At 58.1% G+C, this 12,800-nt stretch overlaps 1 protein-coding gene across 1 annotated transcript in view; it reads right to left on the reverse strand.

The window, feature by feature from the left end:
- Grm4 (glutamate metabotropic receptor 4) overlaps window positions 1-12,800 on the reverse strand; it is an 87,277-nt gene that overhangs the window by 24,100 nt on the left and 50,377 nt on the right. The window contains exons 4-6 of the mRNA XM_052164226.1: window positions 5,392-5,527; window positions 2,915-3,069; window positions 838-978 (exon numbers count right to left, since the gene is read on the reverse strand). Coding sequence (XP_052020186.1) covers window positions 838-978; window positions 2,915-3,069; window positions 5,392-5,527 — 432 coding nt within the window. The remainder of the gene's footprint in view (window positions 1-837; window positions 979-2,914; window positions 3,070-5,391; window positions 5,528-12,800) is intronic.

Genomic DNA, 12,800 nt, shown 5'->3' on the forward strand with positions numbered 1-12,800 from the left:
CTCCGGGAGGATTCAGACTCTTTTGTTCTTCATCGTCCATGAGAACGGGCCCAGACAGTCCGAGCCAGCCCAGGGCCCGGAGGAAGCCCCGATGGCTTAAGGGACGATGTTCAATCAGGAGTGGGCACCATCCCCGCAGGCTCAGTGTAGCACGGTGACCGCCGCCCCCACCCAAGGCAAGTCAGAACTGGACAGCTCCTCTGATGAGCAGCCAGAGCCGCTTCCTCCTCCGGCTCTGTCCTCCCAGGTCCACTGTGGGCCGCACCCCCCTTCCCCCCCACCCCACCCCCCGCTACTGCAGCCCTGTCCCTTCAGCCCTACAGACTCCACTCTCAGACCAAGTCCATTGCATTGCACGTTCACGACCGTGAGGGTAGTGTCAGTCCCTCTGGCTAGACTCCTGGCTCTTCCAGAGTTGGTGGGAGGGCTGTGGCCAGAACTGGCTGGAGTTCAGGGGCCTAACACCTGGCCCCACTGCCAACAGGCAATGCCTGTACCCCGAGTCCCACCTTCTTCTGCAGGCTCTGCCTCCCACGGGTCCTCACCTTCACAGACCCTATCTTCTGCAGTCTCTGCCTCCCCACAGGCCCCACTCACCCAAGACTAACCCCTCCCATGGCCCCTCCCCACAGGCCCCACCTCCTGTAGGCCCCAACCCTTAGTCCCATCTCCTACAGGCCCCACCCCCTCAGTCCCACCTCCTACAGGCCCCACCCCCTCAGTCCCATCTCCCACAGGCCCCACCCCCTCAGTCCCACCTCCTGCAGGCCCCACCTCCCAGACCCCACATTCCGCAAGCACCGCCTTCCACAGGCTCCGCCACAGGCGCATGCTCACTGGTGCACTTCTTGATGTGGCTTCCCTTCTTGAGCGCGTGGCGGCTCAACTTGCAATGGAAGTTGTCCTCCCAGAACTCGGCAAACCAGATGTTGCGCCTGTTGTTGTCAAGCGTGCGGCTGGAGAAGTATCGGTCGAACCCTGGCAGGAAGTGAGAATGTCAGAGCCTCCTCTCCTGGCCTCCCCACACGTGCCCAAAGATGGAGAGATCAGGGCCAGGAAGGGAAGGGGCATCCTCTGACCTGGGCCCAGGCAGTTAAAAGAAACAGAACGTGGTATCATTTTACGCCATGAAAAATAAATAGACCTGGGCTAGGTCCCAGGGGAGCACATAAAATTTAGGGTCACAGCCTGCTTGACAGAGACACCTTGGCTCAGGGACCAGAATGGCAAGGAGTCTCAGAGCAAACAAGACCACGACCTACTTTGCTCCCTTAGAACCGAGCACCTCCATTGCAGGCAATACCGCCTGTCCTCCGCGCTCTGCCCGGCTCCCCGACGCAGGCAGCCCTGCCCCGGGCTGGCACTAATGGCATAGCTAGCGCCTTCTCCCTGCCCAGAGACCCTCTGAAGCTCTCATGCTGGGCCCCGATGGTTGGAAGCTAGCAAACTGTCTAGGCTGTAGAGACACCGGCTTAGCAGAGGAGATGAAGTCTGGCCTATGGCAGAGCTGGGTAACTCTTTGTTGTGGTGACTATTATGGGATGCTGAATAGTATCCCTGGCCTGCACGCAACAGACTCTCAGGACTTCACACACTTACTACGACAACCAAGACAACCAACCAATCGTATCTCCAGAGGAGAACCAGTGGCCAGGTATGATGGCCACGCCTTTAATCCCAGCACTAGGGAGGTAGAGGCGGGTGGATCTCTGTAAATTCAAGGCTAGCCTGGTCTACATAGTAAGTTCCTGGACAACCAGGGCTACTTAGTGAGACTCTGTCTCAATACCAAATCAAAACAAAAAACAACAAAACAACAACAACAAAAAACAGATGAGAACCAGTATCCTAGGGTCTGGAGAGATGGCTCTGCGGTTAAGAGCACCATCTGCTCTTCCAGAGGTCCTGAGTTCAATTCCCAGCAACCACATGGTGGCTCACAACCATCTGTGATGAGATCTGACGCCCTCTTCTGGTGTGTCTGAAGACAGCAACAGTGTACTCATATAGAATAAATATATCTTTTAAAAAATATTTTAGAAACCCATATATTGAGAGAGAGAGAGAAAGTATCCTTTATGCCAATGCTATAGGATGGGTGACTCAATGGCGTGTGGCAGGGAAGACAAAAATGAGGACCCTGGCTGGCAGGGGCGACATCTGCCGCCGCACCGCACGGTCAGCCAGCCGCTAGGGTCGTTTCCGAGCTCCTCCTGGCTCGGCATGGCTGAGGTGGAATGGAATTTTCCACTGCCTGCTGGCTGGGCATCAAGGGGAAGAGAGGACACCCGTGTGACCTTCGGAGGTGATGGGATGAGGGCTGGCTCCTGAGCTCCTCCCTGTCAACTCATCGGTGGCTTAGAACCCAGGCCACAGGAAGGCCCAGGAGCCCGAGGGCTCCCTCCGTGAGGCTGCCAGGGCTGCAGAGCCCGGCCATCACCAGGACATCGGCATCACACCTCGCACCCTGAAAGCCTCTGACCGGAGAGGTTTATTCCCACCCAAGATGACTGTGAGGCGGGACAGAGCAGGGAGGTCCAACCCTTGCTGTTGGCCCTGAGCTGGCCGCACCCCAACAACACGCTGTCCTGTTGGCCTCCCTCCCCCCCTCTCTCTGTAGCCTCATCGGGCTCTCTCCAGGACAAGGAGAGATCCCAGATAGGAGAGGGGTGAGGTCGGACCGGTAGGAGACACTTTTATGACACGGGGCTTCACGCATCCCAGAATCCAAAGCAGCTACAAAGCCGGGGGCAATTCCAGGTCTACACCCTAGTTCTGTGTGCTGCAGGCCTCTGCATGCTGGAGGCCGTACACAAACGAAGGGGCACACAGGGCAGCGAACAGAAGGCGGAAGTGGGCCGTAAACCTCGAGGGGCGGTGGGGGAGGGGCGTGGCCGCCACCTGCCGGGCCTACCTCGCACGGACATCCTCTTGGGGAGAATGGTGACTGCGCCCTCAGCCACTTCCTCGAGGCGCAGCACGGGGGCGCTCTTGGAGCCCCAGCTATCGGAACCCATCCAGAAGAAGTGGCCAGTCTGGTTGGCCCTGCGCGCTGCCTCCAGCACCCTCCTGTGGGGACACAGCAACCCTGTCCGGATGTGTACGGCTGGCCACCCAGCTGCCCCAGCCTCCGCGCCTATGCCCCACGCTGTATCTGGACCCTCCGCCCCTATTCTTCAGTCCAGAACTCGGGGCTACCCCTGCACCCAGCCACAGATGATAGCCCCATACACACCCGTCCCCCTCCCAGCCCACATCCATCCCCAGGCTATATCTGAATCCCTCCCCCCGACTCACAAGCCTATAATTGCCTCTGCCAGTACTCCAGGCCTGTAGCCCCCCCCCCCCACCGTGTAACCCCCACTGGCTACACGTCTACAGTGACCTCTCTCATCCAGGCCCGCTGTCATGGGCAACTGTCTGCCTCTGCAAAGACCACCATGTCTCCTTAAATCCATATCTGTCCCTCTTGGTTTCCAGAGGCCAACCCGTGTCCTCTCAGAGATGTGTTCTCCAGGTACCAGGACACCCCACACCAAAGCCATCACCACATGGACGCCCGCAGGGTACCCACCCATCTCCCTCACTCCTACTCCAGAAGTCAGGCCCTTCCTCAGCTGCTCCAGAGCAGGGGGGGGAAGGGGGGCTCCGAGGGGCCCACATGGCACCCCACAGAGCAGATGGCCTTCAAGACCAGCTCTTACGACCCCACTCCCGTGGAGAGGAACTAGGACTTAGAAGAGTCAGAAACTTGGGTGGGAGACGGAGACACCAGGGACCATTCCTGTTCTTCCTTGGTGAAGAACAGAGTCCGTGGTCCCAAGGGTGCTGACCTAGGCTGTCAGCAGCCTAGGGGAGGCAGTGACTAAACGTCTGGAGAGAAACTACCTTCCCCGAGCCCCAGGACCCGCTTCCGAGCCAGCCTGTGGTCACCCTGGGCCCCCACCCTCGTCTCTCTGCCGACTCCTGGCCCCTCAGCGGGCCACCACCCACCTTGGGCCACCACTAATGGTACCTGAGGCCGGCATATTGGACCACAGCCTCGATCCTGCTAATGCTTCCTGCATCTGAGCAGCCAAGAGGAGCCGGGATCTCATCCCACACTCAGCCGGTCACCTGCGTTTATTTATACCTCGGTCTGCTTCTGAAAACACAGTGCGTTTCCAGAAAGAGCCTGCCTCCTGCCAGGCTGCCTGTGTGGCTCAGGGCAGCCCCATCCAGCCCCGTGCCTAGGGACAAAGGCCTGGACCTTCACCCTCCCTCCCAACGGGAGGCTTATCTGAACGGGGGACCCTCAGGAGCCGTGGGCCCAAAGTGAGATGCACGGCTGGTTGTGGCCTGTCTCTAGGGGTGTGAGAGAGAAGGCAGGGGGATAGCTCAGAGAAGCCACTAGCAGCCATTTCCCTGAGGGCATGGGGCGCTCTGGCGGCAGCACCTGGGAGAGCTTCGAGCCTTCAGGAGGTTCATACTGTCTCTGTGCATCTCCGAGGGCCTCCATAGGGCTGTGTCTGCTTGGAACACCCCCCCACCCCCGCCTGAGTGGCTCCTTTCTCCTCCGTCCCCGCAGTGAGCCCCTAAGGCCTCTCTGTGTTGCTGCAACTTGACTCGGGACGCCAGGGTAGAATGTGGGAAAGGGTTAAAAGAGCGAAGAGGGGCCAGCATTGGCCTTAGAGGTCACCAGCAAGGAGTCGCTGAGGCAGGGGACTGGCATTCTGTGAACAGTCCCAGCAGCCCAGTTCTGCTCAGATGTGGACTTCTCTCTCAAAGGGGAAACCTCGGGGACCTGACACTTGGGTTCCTGGAGGGTCAAGTGAGAAGTAAGGAGAAAGGAGGGAAGCGGGGGACTCGGCAGGGGGCTCCGTAGAGAGCCCTTGAGCTTGTGACCTGTGACCCCCGTGCAGAGTCTCCACGGTCCAGGAAAGAGCCAGCCTCCACAGTGAGAGTGCGCCCAAGCCCTGTGTCCTGAGCTCACCAAAAGCGGAGATGAGGCGTGAGCTGTGGCCTACAGCCCTGGGCATCGCTCCCGCCAGGTCCTGCTCTGCGGCTCTGAGCACCTTCCTACACCTGGTCCTCAAACACCGTTAAACAGCGAGGAGCCTTGGAGGGATTATGAAACTTGGCAAGGCTACCCCCCAGCGGGTAGGATTAGATGGGTAGCATGGGTAGCATGCCATCCTTACGTCCATGAGACAGCAGCCTTTCCCCTCCAGTGTCCACGGCTGGCAGGAGGGATATAGGAAAGCAGAGGGGTGAAGGAGCCCTGTTATAGTAGCTGGGTCTAGCCTGGGAATCCCTCCACTCTAATTCACCCCTTGCCCCTCCCCATCTCCCTAGAAGGAAGGCATCCAGTGGGACGCGCCTGGGCGCGCCTGTCTGTCATGGCCACCCTACCTGATGTCATCCTCATTGGCAAAGATGATGACAGCCCTGGCATTGGATGTCTCCAGGAGGCGTTTGATGATCTTGTCAAACTCCCCGGTCTTGGGTTCCCGTGGAATCTTCACCGACTGGGCAATGCACACGCCTCCTGTGGAGAGGCCCGGCCCGAGATCAGCCCAAGCCACAGGCCCGAGCGTCCCTCCTCCCTGACACAACCCAGGAGGCTGTGACGGGGTCTCTCTCACTTGACCCCCCCAGTGTGTCACACCAGAATCACAAACACCAGCCGCAGCCTGAATACAGAAGACCAGATGCAATACAGCGCTGTGCCTCGGTTTCCCCAACTGAGGCCAGTGAGAGCCACGCTGCCCATTTGAAATCTCGTTTTTACCAGTTATTGCTGGGTAACCTCGGGGCGGTCATACCAGCACTCCGTGTCTCAAATGTCACATTTATAAAGTGGAGACAAGAGGGCGACCTAGTTCACTGGCGTCTCGTGGAATCTGTGAACACACGCGCTGCCTGGTGCTCGCAGTCCCTGGAAGCCCTGGCTATTTTTATCAGGATCACCTCAGAGGTTCTCTGAAGGATTAAATCCGAGCATGGCCATCCTGGTAGCTGATGTCCCCACACCCAGGTCCACACACCTCCCAGGGCTCCCGTCGTCCCCGACTCTGCACAGCAAAGGTCCTGGGGTGGGGTCACCCGTGTGGCTGCTGGGGCAGGCCAGGGTGAACTCGGTGTCCCAGGATGCATCCCGGGCAGCAGACACCAGGGAGCATTTGAAGCCAGAGCCGTCTCTCAGGTGAGCACAGGGAGAACTCTGCCCTGTACATATATTCATAGCCCACTTGCGCTCCTCCCCTGGGTCTCTGTCCTCCTATAGGTGCCGCTCAAAAGGACGTCCTCCCCTAGGCCCGGGCCTCTCTTAGGTCGTGGCCAATTCCATAGCTGCTGTCCTGTGTCCCCCGGGGCTTCTACCTGACCTCCGTACATAGATGCAGTGCTCACGGGCACTGGCCACCTCTGCTCTGCAGTGCTCACAGCGTGTGCTGGACAGGAATCCCACTGCAGGGCAGGAGCGGGCAGCTCCAGGAAGCGTCCTCAGGAGAGGACACAGTGAGTGTGAGAGGGCAGTAGGTGCTCGCCAGATGGGGAGACATCCACGTGGGCAGAGGCGCTCACTGAGGGTGGCTCTGTCAGCAAGGGCACACATGTATATACACACCCATACCGCCCCCCCCACACACACAACATACACACACACACAACATACACACACACAACATACACACACACACCTCAAACACCACACAACACATACAGACACCACATGCACACACACCTTATACATACCACACACAAATTTCTCACACACCACACACACACAAACATACACACCACATACACCACACACACCTCACACACACAACACGAAACATATACAACACACAATACATATAGACACACAACATACACACATATGGAAACCATATCCACACACACCTCATACACACAACACACAGATAACATACACACACATCTCACACATATACCACACACAAACATACACACACAAACACACACACCATATACACCACACATACCTCACACACACAACATGAAACACATACACAACACACAATACATATAGACACACAACATACACACATATAGACACCATACACACACACACACACACACACACACACACGGGGATGCACGGGAGGATACCTAGCAAATCCCAAACATGAAACAGAGCAGGACCTCCGAGGACTCACGGCTTGGGGTCTCTGGTCAGGGCCTCGCCCCTGCCAGCCCCGGGCCCCAGACAGCGCCCGGGATGGCGCGTTGCCCTCACTGCTCGGCAGCATTCTAATGGTGGCAGCGCTCAGCTCCTGCCATATGGTCTCTCTCCAGTCAGAAAATGGGCCAATGGCGACACGTCTTCGTCCCCATCTGGGAAGGCAGATGGACAAGAGGAAGAGGCTGGCCCAGGCGGTGGGGACAGGGACGGGCCACCTGGCTCAAGGAGGGAAGCGGGAAGGAAGGAGTGGGTTGCTCTCCCACAGGGAGAGGGTGTTAGGTTAAGTCACGCTCCTGGGCCAGCGCGCTGTCCTGCTGTGTTCTGCACGCTTCACTTCAGGGCGCTGAAGACAGGTGGCAGCGTCTCAGGGAGGGGACGTTAGTCACAGGGACTAAGTGTGGTGTGCGGCCTTGGAGGTGTGATGTTCATGTGTCCTACATAAGCTGATCGTGACCCTGACACAGGCCACACAAAGCCACCCCTCGGAGGACCCGCACACCCCATTCCCAATAGACAGATGGGGAAACTGAGGTTCTCAAAGATGGAGTGGGCAAAGAGAACTGGGCGAGGGGCTGAGCAGGCTGTGGGGCCACCTGTTGGCTCATAGTGTGTGTAGAGGGGGGTGGAGGGGCAGGGGTGGCTCTGGAGATGGGGTGTCTGAGAACAAGCGTGTGGACACGCCTAGGCACGGACTTCGCTGTGACTACATGACGAGAAAGCAAGTGCCCACGGCATCATGACTTCACTGCCCACAGTCAACATGGCAGGCAGTTGAGGGGTTGTGGGTGGGGACAGGGTCTCTTTTGAGGGACATGGCACCTGGAACTGGCATAGTTCCCTGTCATAGCCAGAGAGGGCTGGGGTGGTCCCTGGGGCACAGCACCCACCCTGTGATGGCACTGGCCAGGCCTGGCCTGCCTGAGTCCGCATACTAACCCCAGGGCAAATACGAATACCCCCTCCTGACAGGCATGGAAACTGAGGTTCAGAGCTGGCAAACAGCCTAGCAAGGCCAGGGAAAGTGAGGCCAGAGCCTCCATCAGACCAAGCCCTCGCTCCTGAAGCCCTCCCCTCCATGGCTGCCCTAGAAAGGAGAGGAAGGGTTCCCACTACTGAACTCTCACCCACCTCTGTGGAGTGGGTAGAGATTACACATGTGTGTGCACACGCTCAGGAGCGTGCATACCAGACTATATGTGCACAATCACACGGCCTTCCCTTGGACACATGCGCACGCACGCATGTGCACATAGTCACAAACCATGCTGCTACAGGGTTCCTGCGTCCAGCCCCTGCCCCTACCCCGACCCCTGTGGTCCGCACTCTTACCCTCCCCGGGGCACTGCCTTCTCCCCGTACCCTCAGCCTCTCTGTGGACTGCACCAAGAACCTCTTGTCCACACTGGGTTTCGGTGCAATGGAGCTGGCAGACACGCAAGAAATAACCAATCCCCAGCTCCGGGCAGACGTGGGCCCAGGGACTGGATGGAGGAAGCTAAGGCTCCCAAGCCCAGCAAGCCCGCCTGGGCCCGCTTTAGAGATCATACACAGACCTGCCCAGCCTCCCACCGGGAACCTAGCTGCCAGATCGCTGTTCGGAACTCAACTGCCCTGTGCCAGCTGCAAGCCAGGGCCCCTCTGTGCTGGCCAGAGTCAGGTGCCACAGCCTCTCACCAGAGATACCTCTGATTACATGCGTCCCAGGGCACTCCTGAGACCCAGTCTACACCAGCAGAGAGGGTCTGAGGCCAGGGAGACGCTTTGCCTTACCTGGGACACATAGTAGCAGGGACAAGCCTGGTGTCCTCTGAATGACTAGTGCTGGGGTCCCACCTCCCCCTCCACCTGCTCAGGCTCCTCCCTACCTGTTCAGGCTCCTCCCCACCTGCTCAGACTCCTCCCACACCTACTCAGACTCCTCCCTCTTTCTCAGGCTCCTCCCCAGCCTCAGAGGCTCCACCTCAATTTCTCACAACCCAAGTAGCAGCCCGTGGGCTCTTCTCCTCCTTCTTGTTTTTTTTTCCTTTTCTGAAAAAATGCTTTTAAATGTAAAAACAGAGAAAAAAATAATGAAAAGACAAACCCTAGGAAGTCAAGTGGAAAAAACCTATATTGCTACAGAATATGGCAGACTGCAGAGAGGAAAGCGCGGGAGGGGTCCCCCAGGCCATGCTAGGCTCCCTGCAGGAAGCAGGGCAGGCGGGGCGGGCTCTCTCTCACTCACGCACGCACACACACGCACACACACACACACACACACATGCACGCACACACACGCATGCACGCGCGCGCGTGCACACACACACACACACACACACCACTTTCTTTTCCCCTCCTTTTCTGAGCCCTGCTGTCAGCAAGCCCAGCCCCAAGCCCGCCCCCTGGAAAGGAGCCGGAAGTAGCCCTCTAGTGGGTGGGCAGCTGACCAGGCTCTGCAGGGGAGCAAGGCCTAACTGATTGAGCTCTGATGTGAAGTTTGGGGTGGCGACCACTTCCAGATCCCCCGAGGCAATCTCATCTTCCCCTGAGGATGCTCTTAGATGAGCTAGGGGTGAGGTGGGAAGAGCCAGGCTCGCTTCCCCCACCCCTACCTCCAGGCCCAACACTACCCAGCGCTCCAGGTAGGTCTGGCCACGCTACAGCTCACTCAGGCCTGGCTTCTGCCACACTCTGCCTGTTCCTGCCCCCAACTTCCTCCTCACTAGGCCCAGCGCAACCTGCCTTATCCTACTAACCCAGTGTGCCCGCACTGTAGATGCACACACATACCAACACGTGTGACGTGTACGTTGCCTGATCAGGTTTGCAGCGGGCGTCCCATCTGCCCCACAATAGGCCTTTGGGCAGGTCGTGCCCAGCCAGGAGAACCCCGAACCACCTGGCCAAGCATCCTTCATTACCCATCACCCCTTCCCTTGCTGCATTCTTCCTCCCCAGGGACCCACTGAAGACAGGCAGCCGCCCATGTTTGCTAGACACACGCGGGACAGGAGTGCAAAGGGACACTGGCGAGCATAGGCGACAGAGGCTTCGGAGGAATCCCGCCTGCACGTGGCCTCTCAGGGGTGTCCACGCCCGCAGGGCCTGAAGAGAACCCCCATATCCTTGCACAGGCTCTGGGCACCTGTGGTGCCTGATGTCCACTCCGTGCCGGGAACAGTCTGTGCATGAGTTCTCCACATGCCCGGGGCCATCCTTCAACCCTGTCTTCAGCTCTGCCCAGCTCTGTACCCTTACAGCAAGCACTGGGGAGCGTGAACTCGGCGCGTGAACAGTAACAGGACAGCAAGATGATGTGCCACTAGCCTGTCCCAAAGTTCAGGGTGAGACAGCTAGGCCACACAGGAGCACGGCACCATCCTCCTCCTTGTTGCAAGCGACTTGAGTTCCTGGTGGGCAGCGGGTCACCTGGGAATAGACCAGTCAGGTTCCAGTGGACCCTCGTTTTCCCACATTCCCTGTGTTCATGTCCACTTGTCACAAAGAAACAACAAGAGGTGAACACGGGTGAGCTGAGCCTGCTGCCGCTGCCGCCGCCGCCGCCTTCCTGTACAGTTTTGAACAGGTTACTAAACCTCTCTGACCTGCCCTCCGTGAAACGGGCAAGGGCTTAAACTCCCCCTGGTAGGCTAGTGGAGTCTGAGAGCATCTGTGAGGGTCTGGTGCTGTGGCTGCAGCCACTGCCCTGACAGCCGGCAGAGCCTTGGCTGGAAGGGTCACTTGGGGAGACAAAGCTGAGATGGAGATCACTGCTCAGCTGTATCAGAACCCAAGAGTTCTTGTGTCCTCAGCTCTGCAGAGCAGGGTCTGGGCTCTGCAAAAGCTATCCTCGGAAACTTGGTGCGGGGCAGCTCGGAGGCACAGGGCCTTTTTCCTGGGCTACAGCTGTCTGAGGTGATGCCGGCACCAGCAACCAGCACATGCACACATACATGCACACATACACGCGCGCGCACACACACACACACACACACACACGCACACGCACGCGCACGCACACATACACGCACATACACACGTGTGCTCAACACAGTGCTCATGCTCTCACACTCCAGGAACCCCCCCAACAGAGGCATGCCCACAGCTCTCCCACCCTGAAGAAAAGCTGCTGCCACAAGGGCCTGCACAGGGCCCCACACCGCCCTAAGCAGCTACCCCTTGCTGGGTCCACAGCTATGCAAGCTCCTGCAGGAACCAAACAGCAACACAAGTGCAGGCATCCCAGACATCACCTCTGTGCCAGCCGCAACACACCACACAGCTGTGCACACCACAGGAGACAGACTGAGCCCACCAGGCCACATAGTTGTGCCTATAATGACTTCAACACAGAGCCCTAGTCTCACATACACACGGCAAACGCGTACACAGACAGCAAGCTGTCACATAAACCACACAGACACACATGTCCCTAGCCAGTCAGGCAATAAGCCTGCTAACACGAGCTATGCCCTGTCCCCTACAAGGCTACAGCTCACTCCTCAAAAGCTTCCCTAGGTCTCCCATGCTCCTCTCCACGCATGATCACTGACCCTGGTGGGCCCGTCTCATAACAGGTGCCATGCAACCCCAAACCCGGCAGGGTCTTCTGGAACCTGGGGGCTGGGGGTCACAGCAGCTCTCTGGACCTGCGCACACACTCACAGACCCCAGCCTTTCCTTTTGCTGGCAGCTTTACCCTTAGCTGGGAGCAAGGCTGGACTGCCACACAGTGCCCCGGGAACTAAAGCAAAGTCTTCAGTCCCCACTGTCCCCTCTCTTGGCCCCAAGCCCCATCTCTGTGGGGTTAGGTATGCACAGTGAGGCAGAAAGGAATTCAGATATTAGAAAGCAGTGGGCCTCTGTGACGCAGGAAACCAAGAGGCCATCGATGGCCCTGGTCCCATCTCAGCCGCCCACTGCAGCCAACTGACAGCCAAGTCACCCACAGTAAAACTGATGCATATCTACCCTGGGCCAGGCCAAGTGCCAAGGTGAGGGAGAACACGAGCGCCTCAGTGCACGCCCTGCTGTCCTTGGCTAGTAGAGTTTCATTAGCCATGAGGCTGGGCTCTTGAGAGGAAATCCACAGAGCGATTGCCCTAATATCTTAGCACAAATGCATTTAGGCAAAACACCTTCGAAAGCAAGAAAGCCAGAAATATAGAGAAATGGCAATTGCTGGAGGCAGGTGGCAAGGCGGGGGCTAAAAGGACAGGATATCAGCAAGAAATTAGTGGGGCCCCTGTGCGACCCCGTATCCTCTCCCTCGGTAGCCTGTCTGTTGGTGGAGGAAACACACACGTTCCCCAGATTCACCGCAACAGAGCCAGGGTTCCCCCAAACCCCCACACTCATAGCTGCTAACTACAGTCCAGGCCTGCTGACCAGCCCACTGGTCTACCTGTGGATAAAAGGGCCAGACTGTTTCCTAGGCTACAGCTGTCTGAGGTGATGCCGGCACCAGCAACCAGCACACACACACGCACACGCACATACACTTGTGGTTGTGGTTTCCATCAACCACACCCAAGTATGCCACATGCAGAAAAGACCTCAGTGCCTCTCTCCACTCCTGTCTGCCTCTGCCCCAGAAACAAGCAGACACAGGGCCAGCCAAACACAGGGCCTTCTG

This window comes from Apodemus sylvaticus, chromosome 19, assembly GCF_947179515.1.
Source record: "Apodemus sylvaticus chromosome 19, mApoSyl1.1, whole genome shotgun sequence".
In the NCBI taxonomy this organism is placed as follows: Eukaryota; Metazoa; Chordata; class Mammalia; order Rodentia; family Muridae; genus Apodemus; species Apodemus sylvaticus.